Here is a 20039-nt window from a genome sequence, read left to right on the forward strand (position 1 = left end):
TTATTACAACACAAAAGTTTGCTAAAGACAAACCCTTTAAGGTATAATTCTACTATACGTCATTTTTTCCTAATAGTCCAATGTATGCATAATAATCCGGATCATCGCTTTGGTTGCAAAAAAAATAAACTCTTGCGGACAATTGTCGATCTCATCTCTCGTATTTTGGCATGAAGATGGTTGAGTAGGGAATCTCTCGTCCGGGTGAGTCATGTCGACTTTTTGCTTACTCTAATGGTCGAAAATGTGTCCACGCTCACCGTACCAATTGTTGACTACCTTTTTCTCTCTTCCTCCTCTTGGAGTCTATTATTCATATTTATAAGGTGCGATTCCCTGATTTGTCATACTAGGGACAACTAAGTGCCATGCATAGTGAAACGTTACCCCCTAAGGGTGATACGTGTCCTGAATGATGCTCCCTGGGAAACTAAGTTGAGGAGTTGAATGAAGGCAAGTAGGGAGAGGGCGAGCTGAGAGTTAAGCGATCCCATAAGAGGGGAGGGTAAAGTGAAGAGAGTCAGGTCGGACAAAAATCTCCAGTCAGATAGTGACATGCCCTATAACAAATTGTTGTGTTGGACGGATCTCAAGCCACGACATGCCCTATAACACAATTCATCTAAAAAACTTTCAAGAAAAATAATTACTTTACGTTTTCAAATGTCTTATTATTATTATTTATAATTACATACATTTTTATTACTCTATTATCAACAATGGCTGTTTTTCAAAAAGTAAATATTAATTAAAATTTTTTATATTACTTTCGTTTTCTTCATCGAGACTATTCGTGTATTAACATCAATCAAAGATTTAAAATCATTTCTAGAGTCTTATCTTGGCGCTCTCTCTCACATCACTTTTGCCTTGCTCCGCAGCACGTAGGAAAACTAGAAATTAAGAGAAATTAATACTAAAAACTAATGAAAAAAAATAGCAAATAGCTCTCAATTCAAACCAACAATTTGGACTTTAGATTAATAGAATCAAGATGGAGGATTCTGGAGCAATTCTTTACCAAATTTCATGCCTCAAGGAAATGCTTGATCAGGTACTCTTTCTTTCTTTCCGTGTTTCTTTTTTTTCGAATTTAATGGGATTTCTAGTGGAGAATCCCACAAAATTTTCATTTAGGTAAATCTTATTGGTTAGGTTAATGAAGAAATCGAATCCAATATTGAAGTATCGCGGGAGATTGAATCAGAGATGGTCAAGTGTACGGAGTTCGAAGCTGCTCTTACTACTAGAGAATCCCTGCTTACCAAATCGCTATACATTTCTCACTTCGAAATCGATGGCTTGCTCTCCGTCATCGGTATTTCTTCTTTCGTAATTTGGTACTTATCTATATACATACTATTTTTTTTTTCGGACTGATTTCTTTGGCTGAGATCTTTTTCTTTGGATTATAGCCGATTCAAGAAATTCGCTTAAATTTTTGGAGGAGGAGTTGAGTTGTCTAACCACGAAACGAGATGAGATGCTAAAGAGGATTGACGATAAACGGTATGCGTTGGTTTATTTTCTTTTTTATTAATTTGAAATAAAATTATGCCCGATTAAATCATTTTCTGCAGTTATTTAACATTATTTTCCCAGTTTGCAACTAGGATAAAATGAGTATTAGTTAAAAATTAATGCAGCTTATATTCCTACAAATTTTATCTAAGTAATTTGACCTTTCATATATTTATGCCGTTTTCATATACTTTTATTTGTTATAATTGTGTTTAAGGTTTTATATAATTATATAAATTTGATAGGCTAATTGTATTAATTATATATATCAATATCAATTGCTCATTGTTCGTTTAACAGAGACGGATTTACCAAACAGTGCTTAGAATTTCAAAGGGAGATTGACAAGGGGGATAACAACGAGCTGGTGAATTTGCTGTCAGAGAAAGAGCTTCTTGAGAATGAAATTCATCTCTTGCATAAGAAAAACAATGCTTTGAGAAATTCAATGTCCGCTTTTGTGGAAGAAATTCTTGAAGACCTTTATTCTTCAAATGCAGGTAATACTATATAACTTATTATTTTAGTATTAGTTTCCAAATTTTGAGGATTAGTAATACATGCAGAATTAGCTTCTTACTAAATTAGAACATTCTTTTTCATTCCCGATGTCACTTTTTATTTAATGGCCTGTCTTTAGACTATAGCAACACTACAACCATATGGATGCATTTTCTCCCTTCCTTTTTATTGGACCCGGAAACCTGATAATTAGGGAATAGTAGAAATGTACAATTTCCGTAGTATCGGATACATAAAGAGAGTTTAGATAAGAAGCTAGGGAGCATTACAAATGAACTCCATCTGCTCAACAGGACACGAAACACTTGTATGTCACAACTTACTACTAGTGACCTTCTATTGTCATTCGTCAATGTTCAGCATCTGTTTTGTCAATATCCACTTTAATTTTTAAACTATAGAAACCATTATCCCTTACCAAGACTGGATCATCTCTTAAACCCACCCTTGGTTGCCTGATTAGGAGGGACTATCTAAGTTGCGTTTGGCCACTATGGTGCTGGTGGTCTCTAGTTGGTTTTAAGAATAGATCTAGACTGAAGAACCAGATGAATGTTGAATTGCATATAGCAAGGGATTTGTTTTCTGGACCAGTACACTTGCTTGATGTACGTGTTTACGTCTTTATTCTATTGGCTGGTTAATTCTATGTTCCCCATTCCTTTATCCTCCAATCCCACTATTCATCCCTTCCATTACTTTTCAATACGTCCATCATGTAATGAAGTTGTGCAACACGCCAAAAGTTACTAAGAAATTTAACATCTCTATCTCTAACAATGGTCCTATGAATTTCATGCAAACGTATCTCCTCATGGCTTACGCCATGGAAACATATATTGTGCTCCTTACATATGTGAATGATGATTAGAGTATGATAGTTCGTTGATTTTTTCCTATCAACTATTCGTTCAATTACAACTAGATAAATTAACTTCTGGAAGAAAATAGAGATGAATATTAAAAAATTATTCACAATTTAAACCTTCCAACTTCTACGGGGCCTACCCATAGAGTAATCTACTATCAACAACAAGTACAAGTTGTGATTTAAGTTATACTCCTCACCAAATAACAACCTTACTCCTAATTGATTGACTCAATTCAATTCACATACAAAATTTGCACTAAAAAGTAGTTCCTAGTTGAACAAAAAATGTGCTTTCTTACCCTAACCTAGGCAAGACATACCATATATAAAATTAAAAAGGCTTGTTGAATTACAATCACTTATTCACGAAAATAGTCACCTAAAAAAGTCTTCAGATAATTAGCATACTAGCAGTGATCTAGTAATCAAACTATTTTAATGATGAGATCTTCTATTTAAAAAAACTTCAATTACATTACAAGTTTGATTTTTATCTTTACTTGTCTTGATTCTTGCACATAAAATCTTCTAAAATGAGTTGCTAACCATCTTCAATATCCAGCAACTAAAACCCCAAATTGAATATCAAATAAGTCAAATTATAATGCTATGTTAGCTTTTTCTTACTGGCGTTAAAGCTGACAATGATATTCGACACTAATAAAATTTTATGCAAACGACATAAATTGAGCGATGCAAATTTTAAGATGATTGACATTTTTGCTATTTGTTTTTCTCTCTTTTATTTTATTTTAAAATTTGATTTTCTAATTGGCTTTTGTTTAAAATTTGATTTTCTTTTATCTTATTAATTCTTGAAGATTGTTTACTCATTGTATATACCCTGAACTTATGCCAATCAAAACACAATTCACTTTCTCATTTTATCCCTTTACTCTCTTTTAGTTCTTCTTTACTCTTTATGGTAATCAAAGTCATCAAGCTTTAACAAGCCTAATCTTTTCCTCCATCCCTTCCCACCGCCTTACACAAAAATATGATCTTTAAATCTTTTGTCATCAACGTCGATAACATTGTCACAGTTGCACAATTCAATCTTGTTATTCAACTACACATTAAATTGACTAGTAGTAACAACTTCTCTTTTTGGAAAGCCCTAGTGTCTATGCTTATGCGTCACCACAATAATTCTTGACATCTCAATGGTTCTGCTCCTGCCCCTCCTCATATTGTGACCCAAAACAATAGAGATATTGATAATATTAAGTTCTTTGGTATCATCAAGATCAACTAATCCAAAATGTTATATTGACTTCTGTTGATCCAACTCTTGTTGACATTATTGTTGTTGCCACCGCCAAGGCAGCCTGGAATGCTTTACATACTGCGCATGCTAACAAATCTCAAACCATAATACTTAGTTTGAGCGGTTGATTAGCTCATCTCTCTAAAGATTCCCATCCTGTAATAGACTACCTTCACCAAGTTTAATCCCTTCGTGATGAACTTGCCACATCCAGAGCAATAGTATCTAATGAAGACTATATTGTTAAGATTCTCAGTGGTCTTTGAAAGTTAGTTGATTTTCTCTTTGCAGATATAAGTTTAGACATATGGTATGTTGCAACCAGATTAAATGATCACTATAAGTAAAATAGAGATGGATGCCAAAACTCTGTTTATGTAGTTCAAAAATTTCCTACATCTGCAACGCTTCACTCAAAGAGTTAATTCACTATACTTCATGTGATTTAAGTCCCACTTATTTACAAAGTAGCAACCTCACACCTATACTCGAAATAGGATCACTCTTCCTCTAAGAATTTTTTCTTGAAAGCTTAGATGTAAATTAAGTAGCTCAATTTAATTTACTTACAATATCACGCTTAATGTAACAATTCCTATATGAACAAATAAATTGCTTTCTTATTGCATAACAAAATGTAAACAAGCTAAGTATATAAAGAATGAAATAGGCTTGCTAAGTTGCAATCGATTACAATTACTTATTCCACATAAATAACCATATATAAAGGTTTTCAATTATCTTCATAATGACGGAAGTCCTCCCAGTCTTAATCTCTCTTTAAGGTTCAATCTTCTATATAAGAAAACATGGATTGTATTCAAAGTCTTTAATTCAATTCTTACTTTGCTTGTTTCCAACACGTTTGAGCTTCAAATTTGAGTTGTTGACACATTTTAAGATCTATCAAATAAAAGACCCAAATAGTTGCAACTACCATTACAGATAGAAGATAAAATTGGCACTAACAGTCTTAGATATGAATTTAAAGATCTATCTACTGCTATCCGTGCTAGAGATTCCACCATATTTGATGAAGAACTCTATGAAAAACTACCTGATCATGAGCTTTTTCTAAAGCATAAAAAAGACCATAAACCATTATCCACTCCTATAACAGTTTTTATTATGTAAAAGACAACCAAACTACTTCCCAGAACACCAGCAACAGACATCTGTGTTCAAACATACTTACCAACAATTAACCATGGCAGCACAACCATGGCGTCTTAGAAGAAACAATTAGTAGCAGCCCTTTAACAACAATCCTTATTGTCAATCATGTGATCGCCTTGGTCATGCTACTAAAGTCTGTAGAACTTGGTCACACAACGATCTATAATCTCGAGCAAACTTTACTGCTTGTAACACTTCTCAAAAAGCTCTTTTGATAGTTAATAGTGTAGCCACACATCATATTGCCTTTGATGCTTAAAGCCTCTCCCTAGTGTCACAGGGCTAGATCTTTCGTCTCGTGATCCGTGCGATCTTAGGCGATTCGTTCATCCAAACTCGCCTAAGTCAGCTTTTATTTAAGTGAGGATTCCTTAAGAACTCGTCCAAGGCACTAATTGTAGAGCAAAAGCAAACTTATGCCAAAAGAAGCAACAAAGAACTACAGAAAGCCACAAAAAAGATCGCACACAAGGTGTTTGAGTAAATACTCTCAGTATTCTATTACTTTTAAGAATTCACATACAATGGAATGATTTAAAAGTGAGGGGGAGGCTCTCTATTTATAGTTGAGCTCCCTCAAAACTGATGGATAAGATTAAGTTACATCGACGGACAAGATCGACCATATCCCTTGATTCTAGGGATTTACAAGATATGTCATATCAAATTCTATCTAATCTTTATAAGTATGATTCCCTCTAACTTTTAAGATTAGTTGCAATAATAGCCTAAGTTGTCATATCCTCATTATCGGGCCAATCAGGCTTCAATCTGACAGGCTTCTCCAACAGTTCTTTGAATCGGGCCAATTCTCGTGTACTAAATGATCCTCATTTTATCGACAGACCTTCATGGGGCGCATCTTGTGCCATGGTCACAGGCTTTGCACTTTCACCCGTGACACTAGTACATGAATAACGTGGTTATGAAGAAATAGCTATGGGAAATGGTAACATGATTCCAATCTCTCGTATCGGTATCGGTAACGGTAACGTGAACATAAGTGCATCAAATCATTAGTTTAAATGACTTAATACTTTGTACTCTCTTGTCATAAAAAAAATAACGTTATTTGTCTCCCAATTTTGTCATGACAATAAAATACATCTATTAAATTCTTCTCCTTTATTTTGTGAAAGATCTAAGAATATGATGCCTCTTCTATGTAGAAAAAATAAAGGTGGGTTGTATGAACGGCCATCAGGTAACATACTTACTCTCTTAATGCAATGTTGTTGTTCCCTTTCATCTATGGCATTAACGGTTAAGTCATCTTAATCAACATACTTTAAATAAAATCTTAAGCCAATTTTCAAGTCTTGTTTCTGGTTTTAGTACCTTTTCTATTCATAATTCTTGTTATTCCAAGAAAATGCACTGCCAGACTTTTTCTAAAAATTCCTTACAAAGTACTACGACATTGTAAATACTTTATAGTAATTTGTGGGGGATCCTCTTTTGTTTTATTTATTGACAAAAAGTACTATTATGTTTTATTTATTGACCAATTTTCCAAATGCATGTGGTTATTCACCTTAAAACAAAAAACCGAAGTTCTAGAAGCTTTTCAAACCTTACACCAATTACTAGAACGATGGTTTAACACATATTTTATCATTTTACATTGGTGGTGGATAATTTTAACGATTGACATCCTATCTAAAAACTCATAGAATAAATACTTAATTTCACCTTTATATACTTCTTGACAGATAGCCTTAGTTGAATAATGACACCAACGTCATTGAAGCTGTTAGAACTCTCATACATCCAGCTTTGCTACTATCCTATTTTTGAAGCTTTGCATGCCAACAAGTCATATATCAAATAAATGAATGCCCGCACCTAAGATATAAAGTAAATGTCCATACAAAATTTTATTTCAAAAAGTTCCATAATAGGACTCGGTTTCTTGGAAAGTAACATCCATCCATACTAACAAAAATTCTCCAATGAATATACCAACATTCCGATCATTGACAAAACAAACACACCCAAATATGCTTGGTAGAACAGTATTAACATTTTTATCTTTTAAAGTTTTCAAGGAACTCTTGAAATTAAGGGTCTCGGCATCCTATTAATAAGGTAAGCAATAGATCTGAGCATGGGCCGGGTGCGGGTCGGGCCCAAACAAAATTTTAGGCCCGTTTTCCAGGCCTGGGCTTGGCCCGACCCAAAATAAAATTTTTAAGCTTGAGTCTGGCTCGGCCCGGCCCGGCCCGACCCATATTAATTTTTTAGCTTATTTTATTAAATAAAAAATTTTAAAATATAATAATTCAAATACATTTAAAAACATAAAAACAAATATTAAAACAAGAAACAAATAAAAAATGATACTAAAACAATTCTTAAAACAATACACAAATTGCAAATATAATAAAAAGTGGTTATATTAAAATTGAAACAAGTTAGAACTAAAATAATAACCAAATTAATACTAAAACAAAAGTTCTATAATATCGAAATAATATTAAAAACGACAACAGACAAAATAATAAATAGATAAAAAAGAACAATAAAACACCATAAAAAGTAGCACCAAAACAGTATCAAAATAGCACCAAACAGTATAAAAATAACACCAAATAGCAGAAAAAACATCACCAACAACACCAAAACTGCACTAAAAACTTGTAAAATATAATCAACCAACCAGAATGTCTATACATTAACTAATCAACATATTTAATTTTATAACAAATTATAAATTGTAAGCTAAATTAAATTATCAACAATTAAAAAGGAAGGTAATCTAAAAAGCAATCGAATAAACATCGTCCTCATTGTTCTCATCATTCTTGCAACTAATTTCTAACATGAAATAAGAATAAATAATTAGATAATCAAATTGATAAAAAAAATATAAAATTACAACAATAAAACGAGAATAATAATTATCCGTTGAAAATCCCTTAACTCGCATCCAATCATCAAGGCAAACAACGGCTTGAACCGTTTTTAGCTTAAGTGAACTCCTCAAAAGTGTTGAAAGCCGATTCGGAAGCTACAGTCGATATTGGAATTGCTAAAAGATCACAAGCCAATAATGAAAGCTCATTATATCGAAATGAACTTTTGCTCCAATAATCCAAAACATTTGTTTGACTATTCAAGTCAAGCTCCGATTCTTCCAAATAAATGTTCAACTGTGACTTTTCACTCTTAGTGCTAGATTCATTTAAATACCGTTTATAATCATCACTCTCATCAAAATCTCACCCAAAATCAACACTATTAATATCGTGTTGATGCAAACTAGAATCAACAAGATCTGTAACAGTCGGATTTAGACCCTAATCGGAAGGTGGTTTCAAGACCACGAATTCGAGTCAGAAAAATATTTAAATATTATTTTTTCGTATTTATTATATGTGAATTTACATGCGTAAAAGTTTCGTATAAAAATTTGATTGTTTATTTGTTTAATTTAATAAAAAGACTTAATCGCGTAAAATGAAAACTTGATAGTTTAATGTATAAGGGCTGAATTGTTGTTGTCTTTTTAAATGGAAATACTTATGTTGTAATTAGGCCATTTCCTATATGAGTGGACAGTTATAGGCATGTTTTATATCGATTTATAATTAAAATTTTAAGGTTAAAAATGTAAATAATAAATGATATATATAATATATTATAACATAAAAAAAAATAAAGGCATGCATTTTGTTCATACTTGTGACCGAAACTAAAAAGAAAGAAAAGAAACTAAAGCTTGGTATATTCGGTCATTTCTCAAGCTTGATTCAAGGTTAGTTCAGTTTCGGTTATTGATAATTTTTACGTTTTTGAGATCGTTGCTTCGAATACTATCCGACCCATACTTGAATTTTTGATTTTGCTAAATATTTTGAGTTATGTCATTGATGAGAGCTTGAGATTTTTGTTGTTTGATGATAAAATATGTAATATATGTTTTAGATTAACATGTTTTGTATTAGAGTTTTTGATAATTTTAAGTTATTAGGACTAAATTGCAAAAATAATAAATTGAAGGACTAAAATACAAAATAAATGAAATATAGGGACTAGTATGAGTATAAGGAAGATTCAGCTTAACTATGATGTGGTGAGATTTTGTATATTTTGTGTTTTGTGCATTTTGTGTTTTGTGCAATTAGGACTAATTTGTAAAAGTATGAAATAGTAGGGGTAAAATGGTAATTTGCCCATTTATGTGTAGTTGGATTATATTGAAAGAAATTGTGTTTGAATGAGGTTAATTTGAAATTATATAGATCAAGAACAAAAGAAATCATACTTGGATCGGGGAAAAATAAAAATAGTTGAATAGCCGATTTACAACGTTCGTCGATATCCAAGGTAAGTCTTTAAGCAATTAAACATCATTTATCTTGAATGTAACTTAGTTTAATATATTGTTTTGGAAACTATAGATTCATAAAAGAGCTAGCCGGATGTGTTTAAATATAGAAATACTGTATTTGAGTTTAATTCTACTAAGTTATATCATTCGAAAGTCCGTATGATCGATATGAAATATTTGGAGTTTTTGTTATATGAATTGTGTACGAAACAGTTTTATAATAGTGATATTCGGGCCTTGAGCCTAGCAAGCGTTGTGCTGGTGAATTTGATCGGGTTTTATGCATAGTAGGCTTATTGCCGGTGAATAAAATCAGACTTTGAGTCTAGCAGGCCTTGTGTCGATGTGTGATTCAGGCTTATGCCTAGCAGGTTTTGTGATTTATTTTCAAGCCTATGCCTATAAGACTTTCTGTTGATGTGATAATTGAGCAAGTAAACTGAGCTAAATGACCTTGAATATTCGGTCACATAGGTATGTACATATGTGATGTTATATTGGATCTTGTATAATCGGATATGAAGGTATGCAAAAATGTGATATTATATTTGAATTAATATATTCAGCCATATAAGTAAGCACATATGTGATATTATATTTGATCTTGCATATTTGGCCACATAGGTATGCATATATGTGATATTATATTTGATCTCGCTTATTCGGCCAAATAAATGATGTTGGTATATGAAGTTAAATTTTGTTTTATGAGTTTGTGTAAATGTGTGGAAGTATAGTTGGATATATAATGATATTTGGCTTAGTTTAATTAAGTTGATAATATTATTGAAATATTCAGTTGCTTATGACTTACTAAGCTAAGTTAGCTTACTCTGTGTGTTATGTTTGTTCTATTTTTATAGATTTTGGGTTCACGTTACAAGCTCGGGGATCGTCAGCAAAGTTCTTCACACTATCTACGATTTCGGCATTTAAATATTTGAACTCGAACTATGGCATGTGTAGGCTAGAAAGTGTTTTTGAAATGTTTGATTTTGGTTTGTATAATAGCCATGCGAAAATGGCTTGATGTTAAATTTAGTCTTGTTAAATTTGGTTGGTGTTCACCTTGGTTAAGTAGTTATGAGCCTGGTATGTGTGATGTTGTGCTAGGTACCATGTGATACACAATTGGTTTGCTTATTATGCTAAAATTTAGTTTTATATGATCTTGATTAAAATGTTTAATGAATTATGTTTTTGTATTTTGGTGATGGAAGATTTGAATGTATGTGTGGTTTTAAGTAACATGTTTTGGCTATGAAAGATAATAAGTATAATAAATGTTAATGATGGAATTATGAAATGTAATATAATTAAAGAGATGGATGGTAGTTTATTAGTTTGATAAATTTGGTTATTAAATGGTAAGTAATGTAACGCCCCAATTTTTGGGAATTTTGTGTATGTTGGCAAATTTAAAATTTCTGTGTTTTGTCTGTTTGGCGTAGGTTTAATTATATTAGTGGGCCTCTAGAAGACCCAAGTTTAAGTTAAAACTCGGTAACTTTAGTTAATTTTAGTTCTATAGGAAAAAAGGGTTCTGGTTAATTGGGTTTTTAAGTATTAATTGGGTAAAATGAAACACAAAGAAACAGGTGGCAAAGTGGCATGTGACGCCACTGGGAAGGCTATAAAAGTGGCGTGTGGATGCTAGGGAGATTTGAGGTTCAAGTCACAAAGACAGCATATTAAGGGAATTATTTTTTATGTTTAGAAAGGGTAAGCAATGGAACTCAAGTAAAAGACTGTCAGGAGGAGTTTGAGTTGCTCAGGTGATTGAGTAAAGAGGGGATAAGGGAGAAGATTTAGGAGCTGATAAGGGAAGAAAATCAAGGAATCTGAGTATGAAGTAGGAGTTGGCCGTATAGGGGACCTTGCAAGTGCACATTCGGCTAGGGCACCTTATGTTGGGAATTTTGGCATTTGGTCTAGGGCTGCCGAATTCTTTTGTATTTCGGGACTAGGTTATTTAGTTTGTTCTGCTGAAAATTAGGTTTCTCTTCTCTCCCCTTTTATTTTTTCTAAAAATCGAAGACTTCACCTGTGCCGACTTCACAACCACAAAACCAAATTCGCTGCTCATATTTTCTTTTTCTTTTAGCCGAACTTAGAAACCCCTCACTGTGCTGTTTTCTCCATAGTCGAATACTACCTCTTTTCTCATCCTTTTCCTTCTTCTATCTTCTCTTTTCCTCATAATCGAACTCATACCCTTCTTTCTCTGTCGCATTCATTATTGTTACCATCTCCCATATTCTCCAAGAGCCGAATCTTGTGGTAGCCGAACTTCTCTTCTCTTACTTATAAAAGCCGAAATCTATAAACCTGTGGTGGAGGAAGCCGAAACTTGGGTTGTTGGAATTTGTTTCTTCTCACGAGTACGGTAGATTGAGGTTATGATCGTGGATAGGCACACTCTTTTAAGCCGAACAACGATAGGTAAGTTGTTGAAATAATTTGCGTTAATCATACATGTTTTAAGAAAAAGCCGAAACCCTCAAGGGGGCTAACGTTTGGACTAAGGGCATTATGCCTCTTTCTTTTTTGAATGTGTAAGCATTGGCGTGAACAAGGGAGCGTGCAGCGAAGGACTTGAAGACTATTCGGTTGGATCCTTGGATCTAATCCATATTTCGGCAAGAAGGTAAGAGCAATAGGGTTTTAGGCAGGGTTGGCCGAATATGGTAAGAGGTTAATACATAGTTGTTTTTGATAGTTAGATTAACGTGTTAGTAATCCAATTGTAGGCAGTTCGTGTGTGGATCTCGTCAGCATATCGTCGCAAACAGGTGTGTAACTGACACCCTCTTATAGACTAGATCGGCAAAAGCTGAAATGTCGAAAAGTTAGTATTTTGAGAACATGCGAGTGTGCGAATGCTCGTGAGATTAATTGTTTGATGTACATGGTAAATTAAAGTGATACGATTGCAAAGTGCACGATTCCGTGCATTTCGATTTTTTGGGCTTAATGGGCCAAAATCGGGATAGTGGGCCAACGGGCCCAATTCGGTAAGAAAACGCGGTAAGTGTTTCTGGTCGTACGTAAATGGCTATGTTATGCATGGAAACCTTAAGAATAGTGAAATTACTTGAATACTCTTATGTATGGAAATTACTAATATACCCCTAGGTGCAAAATTACCATTATACCCCTAGGGTTACTTTTGACTGAAAAGCATGATGATTTAATTCTGTATGATGTATGCCATGGTTGTATATCTGCTGCATGGGGACATGGGTTATATTATGGAGGAAGCGTCCTGGTGGCTATGCCACAATTATCTGATCTGATGGCTCTGCCACATATATCTGTTCTGGTGGCTTTGCCACAATTATCTGTTCTGGTGACTCTGTCACATTATCTGTTCTGGCAGTCATGCTGCATATTTCTGTGGCGTGTAGCGGTTGGGTGGGTCGAGTAGTCTTCCCACATGGTGAAAGGTTGGTATGGGGGTGCATGTGGTTGGATATGGGTTGGGTTTTGCATAAACATGTGATATCTATTCTATTCTGTTATGGGCCTATGGGCACTATTCTGACTTCTGTTCTGGGCTAAGGCCAACTTATTCTGTTTTCTGTGGTTTGAACCGATATAGGCTATGGTTGGGTTAATTTACACACTGAGTTTCCCCAAACTCACCCCTTTATTTTCATCTATGCAGGTAATCCCCAACCATAGTGGGCCTGGAGCTGTGAGGGATTCGGAGTGACCACACGTTCTGCAAATTCGATTTTTCTTCTGGTGAACTGGACATCCTTTAATTTACGCTTAAGGTTTTGGGTTTTTTTTTAAATGTAATAAGGCCGCTTAGTTATTTTTTTTATTTTTATGGTTTTAATATGTTTTATTAATATAGGTATTACTTATATTTAACTGTCGAAATTGAATAGCTTTTAGGGCGCGTTTTCAAAAATAGTAATTGATTTCAAAATAACACGACAACAAGTAAAGCTTTCGCAATGAAAATATTTTCCAAAATTATTCACTTTTCCTAAAAAGGATTTAATCAAATTGGTTTCCTGGAAATATACATAACGTTAAGGTGTGGCAATGGCGGTGTGCATGTCTAGGATTGGATCCGGAGGGAGCTTGGTACTTAAGCAGTCTGATGGACTCACCTCCTCTTTCCCGGTTTCCTACCTGGTGCACAGCTTCCATTCACTTTAACCTACATTGAAATTATCTTTTAAAACACTAAGTAAGTTTTTTCCAAGAACAACAACCTGAAATGTTTTGAACACTTCGATGTGGCACGTCGGATCCGGCCATAACGTCTAGGCCGGGTTTTGGGTGTTACAAGTAATGAATGTGTTTCATGATTGATTTCGTTGATTGTTTTAGCTTCTACTCAAATGTTAGTTTGGCCTTTAACTTTTGAGTAGGTTACATACTATATATATGTGGAATATTAATATATTTGGCAATGTTGTAACAACCCGATTTAGGGCCCAATCGGAACAGTGGTCTCGAGACCACAAATTCGAAGTTGAGAGAAATTATTTTTTTAATATTATGAGGTTATAGTATGATTATATTAGTACATGAAAAATTTGGTGAGTCAATTTTAATGTTTGTGAGCCTGATTGCGAAAAAGGATTAAATCGCATAAAGTGCAAAAGTCTTAAATTGATAGTTAAGAGTGCCAAATTGCCATGTATCATAAATTGGGGGGTTTTTTTAAAGTGAAATTGGGTCATTAATTAAGTGATGGCCAGCCATGGTAGATGGAAATGTTGAAAAGTCAACTGTAGGTGAAATTGATGACATAAGGTGTAATATAATAATACCTAAGCCTAGTTATCATTTTTTTTTTCTTTCATTCTCTCTTCATTCCACCGATTTTTCAGCCATTGTTAAAGGTTTTGAGCTTCAAAAATTTCAGCAACTTGTTCCTCTCACAAGTAAGTGATTTTAATGAGTTTTCTTGAAAATTTTTACATTTTTGAAACCCTTGAAGCATGAGCTTTCAAATGAAGGGTCTATTTTGCAAAATGGTTAAGAGTTTAGGGTTTTGACATGAATAGATTTGTAGTGTTTGCTGACTTTTATGGAAGAATATGAGTCCTAGTTGTGTTATAAATAACTTTTGTGAAAGGTGTTAGCATGAAAACACCAAAAAGGACTATTTTGCATAAGTCGCAAAATAGGTGATAAGTGTGGGAAATAGTGGAATTTTGGGGTTACTATAAGAGTAAAAATAGTTTGGATAGGCTTGAAATACAAAGAAATTCGATAAAATCGAATTTCTAGCATATGGGTAAAATGGTCATTTTGCCAAAGTCTAGGGGCAAAATGTTCATTTTACCAAAGATGTGAATTTATGATTGCTTAATGGTAATTAGTGACTAAATGAGTGCATTTTGTTATGATAGATCAAGATTTTCCAAAATCGAACCTAGACCGGGGAAAAGTCAAGCAATCCGACTAAACCGACTAGTCCAGTACATTTTGTAAACCGAAGTAAGTTATACGTAAATAATACGATTATATTGTTAATGCATGTATTTGAATTGTCATTGATTTGACATAGCATGAATTGTTAGATCGTGAAATGAGAATGCATATTAATGATTAAGATAGTAGATAGATCTAGTTGGAACCCCCGGAAACAAACCAGATATTCATGCCATAAAATTCGGATTACTTGTGTGCCAGTGTAAGACATGTCTGGGACATGCATCGGCCTCGACAATGATAGCCAGTGTAAGACGTGTCTGGGACACGCATCGGCTAAGAGTTGTGCTAGTGTAAGACATGTCTAGGACATGCATCAGTACGTATAGACGACAGCTAGTATTAGACCATGTCTGGGACATGGTATCAGCCTCGATGATGATAGCCAGTGTAGAACCATGTCTGGGACATGGCATCGGCAACATGTCCCATGTTTGAGGCTTATAGAATATTCGGTAGTATTCCGAAAGGTTAAATTTTAAAGGTTAAGAAAGTGATTTAAGAAGGAAAGTATAATAACGTTGTGAGTGATACAGGTACTTATTTGGTAATCAATGAGTAATGAGCTCAAATTAGAAAATGTGGCTTGAGTAAACGGTAATGAGTAAGTTAAGTTTATACTTACCTTTGAGTTATGAGCATGATGACTAATGGTGAAATTGTTGTTGTATATTTATTTATATGCAACTTACTAACCTTTATGCTTACTCTCTTTCCTTTCCCTTTTCTTTCAGTGCCGCTTATTTAGCTCAAGGATCCTTTGAAGTCGGAGATATCGATCACACTATCAATCGAAGCACTTGGTATAGTAAAAATCTTCTTTTGAGTATGGCATGTATAGGGCTAGACTAGGATGTTTGATTTAATCAGAAATTGGTTATGTATTTTGGCTTAAGTCAAAAGCCTTTCATTTTTTATTAAGCCTAGAATAATGGCTATTATTCATTTTGGTAACTGCATATAATGTTCTTTCTATGGATGAATTGGTATATTGAAATGATCTTGTGTAAGTTGTGCAAAATAGCTTGGAAAAATGGACTCTTTTTGTCCACACGGGCGTGTGTCTAGGCCGTGTGTGGCACACGACTCACTCCCATGGGTGTGTGTTATGGCTGTGTGTCCGCTGCACTTAAAATTTAAAGTTAGTGTTGAATACAGGTAGACCACACGGGCGTGTGTCATGGCCATGTTATAAAGTCAGTCTTGCACACGGGCTAAGGGCACTGGCATGTGCCAAGCCACATGGACGTGTGTGACCACACGGTCTATACCCACACGGGCGTGTGGAGCCTTAAAGCATGAATTTTCCAAGTTTTCTTAAGTTCTCGGTTTAGTCCCGAACCGTCTCTAATGTAGGTTTTGGGCCTCGTGAGTCTGTTTAAGGGACATAATGCATGTGAACGAGAAGTTCTAATTTAAAAGAAATTTTATGGCTCGATTTTACATGCATATGCTCGAGTTGAGTCCGGTAACACCCCGAACCCTGTCTCGGCGTCGGATACGGGCGAGGGGTGTTACACATGTTATAGTATGTGTAATTGTATATTAAATTATGCAATATGCTTTCATTTGGTTTTAATGTGAGTTCACACAGATGTTGATAATTAATTTGTTTTATATACAATTAACGAAATGGATCTTGGCATATATTTGATGTATGCAGTGATGTGTTATGATGGAGTATTATTTAAATATAAAAAAATGACATTAAGGTGATTGATATAAAGAAATAAACTTTGCAAATTTTAAATATGTGAACATTGTTTTATATATATACATATATAAGTTTGGTTCGAATTTGATATTTATCGAATATGATTATTGATTTTGATAAGTATTTAATGTTATAATATTCTTGGTGGTTTGAGATGTAAGAAAAGTCAATTTAATTGGTATTTTTTTTTGGTAATGCCTCGTAACCCATTTCGACGACAGATACGGGTTAGGGTGTTACAAGATATTTATCTAAAACATTAGAACTCTCAAGCAAAGAGGAAGACGTGGATTTGGATTTCTTAACATCCTCGTCAAATAAGAGTCTAAGATTACTAAGAATGGTTTCAACAAAATCTGAAGCATGAATCCATAGATTGTAGTAAAGCAATACTGCACATAATTCAACTTGTAATGAGAATATAAAATTGCAGCACATGACAATATCAACAAATACTCAACCCAATATTTATTAAATTTCTTTTGCATTTGCTTAACCATTGGAGTTAAAAAAGAATAAGGACCTTTAACTGTATCAAGCAAGACTTTGTGAACCTTCCAAACCCCTCTAAAATAAAGATTAGCCGTTAGATAATTAGAAACAGAAAAAACACAAGTCACATCATAAAAGATTTTCAAAAATTTGCAAAGAATAACAATATTTCTCCACTCCTCGTTAAAAAGTGCAAATATTTGATAATTTTTATCCTGTTGGCCCTAATAATCTAGCACATATTTATAGTAAAAAGAAGATTCAAGCATCAAATAAGTAGAATTCCATCTCACTTACATATCTTGACGCAACTTTTTGGTCACAATCAAATGAAAACTTTTGTCGGCCACATCATAAAATCTTTTCCTATGAATTCTCGACTTTTTTTATGTACTTAATTCTATTTTGAATCTTACCAACAATATCATCCGCAAGTTCCAAACCAGCTTTAACTATAAGATTCAATATATGTGAACAACATCTAACTTGAAAAAAAGCACCATCACACAAAATAACTCGATTCACATGAAAACGATTTTTAAGACAAGAAACCATAACATCATTATAAGGAAGTATTATCTAAAGTGATGCTAAAAATTTTCTTATCTATACCCCATTGAGATAAACACACAACAAATTCATCCGCTGTGTTCAAACCATCATACGGAGGAAATAAAGCTCTAAACCTTATGATTCTCTTTTGTAGCTTCCAATCTTTGTCAATCCAATGAGCAGTAATGCAAATATATTCATCATTAGTATGCTCTGAGTTCCAATTATCAGAAGTTAGACAAATTAAACCAGGTGCTTTAGTCAACTCTTCTTTAACATGATCTCTCTCTTTTGTATAATACATTAGGACATCCCTAGCAACTGTAAATCTACTTATATTCTTAAAATTAAGACTAGCAATTCTCATCATGTATCTAAATCCCAGTTCTTCAACTGTCCTAAATGAATGCTTGCCACATACAAGAAAAGTAGAAACAGCTCGACAACACTCGTTAGCATCAAAATTTAGTTTTTTAAAGATGGACCACCTTCTAATGATGGCTATGTGGCTATGGTGTATTGAGTGATGTCATTATTAACTTTTTTCAAACATTGATTTAGATGATGTCTTAAATGAGAGGTTCCACTAGAAGATTTAACAGAGAATATACTCTTACAATGATTACATTGTGCCTTCAATTCATTTTTTTTCTCGCATTCAAGCTGTCATTTCATTCCACACCTTTGAAGTGGTAGACTTTTGACGTTTGAGAGCACTTTCATACTCATTAAACCCATCGTCCACAGGTATAGGAGTGTTCGAACAAGCCATAGTCATAAAAACTCAAGTCCTGAAATCCAAATAAACCAAAAAAAAGTTAATTTTCATACTAAAAAAATATAATAATTATTATACGATTTGTCTTCACTGTAGGAAATATTGGTTTTATAATTTTTTCTCATTCAACAAAATAAATTTTATTTGAGGGTTTACCATTATTGTTTGGAAGACATGGTAGTTGGTTTCTTATGAAGGATTCAAAAGAAAGGTAAACAAAATGGAACATATATAGACTTGGCTTTGATTAGATGTCAATCATGAATAACAAAAATAAAAAGCACTCACACTTTGTTGCTAAAATGGGTGCCACCTCGAGATAAAAGCCTTAAGGCTCCACAACTATGACATGGACAAGTTTCTGGACAATTTATAATTGAGACCAAATGGCTTCATCTTATTTAAAGATCTTTGAAAAGATTATATACATATAAAGATTAGATGTTGGAATAATCTACAGAATCCTCTCGATGTGTTGTTTAAGCTTGTTCAAGTGTACTATTCTTTTTGTTTTATACTAGCCAATACCATTTCACTTGTGAGATCCATGCATATATATATAAACAAACAAAAAAGAACAGTCAGTGACTATATTCAGATGATAAGGCATACTGTTCCAATGATTGTATACATGCATGCATACATACATACATACATACATACATACATACATACAAATCTACTTATAGATATCTAATATATAGATTTTGACATATTATTTATTTGACATAATTATATATTTTTATTATTGTTGATGTAAGGATTATGGAACTGTTATTACAATGAAATATTGTTTGTATGATATATGGTAATTGGTGAGTGGAAAATTAAAGAATAAAAGAATAAATACACTTTTGTGCTGAAATTGACATCCATTTTCTTCATTGCAAATTAAGCAAATAAAAAAAAATACGAATTAATGGCATAAACAAATAGCATACAAATATTTTTAACCTAAAGGTGACAAAAGGCTACGATAAGCGTTTTTTTTTTGTAATAAAAACTTGTTTGGAAATTATAATTTCTTATGTCTCATCTTTTTATTTTTAAATAAATAGAACCCACATTATTCTTCCTAATTCTAATAGATTAATGCTTAAAAAATAAATAAAAATTCTTCAAGAAGAACTAAAGCTTCATAGGAATAATGTAATGCACTTGAAAGTTTGAATAAATCTCAATTACTAAAACAAAACACAAAACCAAGCTTTGATAAAGTTAAAAAAAGAAGAAGAATTATTCAAAAAGAATAGAAAAAAGAAGAAACTGTTAAAAATATATTAACAACCAGCATTACTAACGAATAGATCCAACAACTAGCATAAGTGCATTACTAACCAAAATAATTGAAAT

At 33.3% G+C, this 20039-nt stretch overlaps 1 protein-coding gene across 5 annotated transcripts; it reads left to right on the plus strand.

Annotated features, from left to right (window-relative positions):
* The first annotated feature begins 785 nt into the window (after window positions 1-785).
* LOC107946433 (uncharacterized) lies at window positions 786-13575 on the plus strand. 5 transcript variants are annotated; one of them, XM_016880769.2, is made up of 6 exons: window positions 806-1054; window positions 1156-1318; window positions 1416-1509; window positions 1822-2021; window positions 9602-9686; window positions 10554-10878. In XM_016880769.2, the coding sequence occupies exons 1-5, from the start codon at window positions 995-997 to the stop codon at window positions 9655-9657; spliced, it is 573 nt and encodes a 190-aa protein (XP_016736258.1). In that variant the 5' UTR covers window positions 806-994; the 3' UTR covers window positions 9658-9686; window positions 10554-10878. The 5 variants fall into 5 exon arrangements, with proteins under 5 accessions (XP_016736251.1, XP_016736258.1, XP_040930219.1 ...); XM_016880762.2 differs by lacking the exon at window positions 9602-9686 and having other exon boundaries at window positions 786-1054; XM_041074285.1 differs by lacking the exons at window positions 9602-9686; window positions 10554-10878 and adding an exon at window positions 13358-13575.
* Window positions 13576-20039: the final 6464 nt, after the last annotated feature.

Source organism: Gossypium hirsutum, chromosome A08, assembly GCF_007990345.1.
Source record: "Gossypium hirsutum isolate 1008001.06 chromosome A08, Gossypium_hirsutum_v2.1, whole genome shotgun sequence".
In the NCBI taxonomy this organism is placed as follows: domain Eukaryota; kingdom Viridiplantae; phylum Streptophyta; class Magnoliopsida; order Malvales; family Malvaceae; genus Gossypium; species Gossypium hirsutum.

Excerpts from the sequence above, each read along its gene's own strand:
- LOC107946433 (XM_016880762.2), top strand. The coding sequence starts at position 995 with ATGGAGGATTCTGGAGCAATTCTTTACCAAATTTCATGCCTCAAGGAA. Across the intron at positions 1,055-1,155 it reads TCAAGGAAATGCTTGATCAG|GTTAATGAAGAAATCGAATC; the intron begins GTACTCTTTCTT and ends CTTATTGGTTAG. Across the intron at positions 1,510-1,821 it reads AAGAGGATTGACGATAAACG|AGACGGATTTACCAAACAGT; the intron begins GTATGCGTTGGT and ends TTCGTTTAACAG.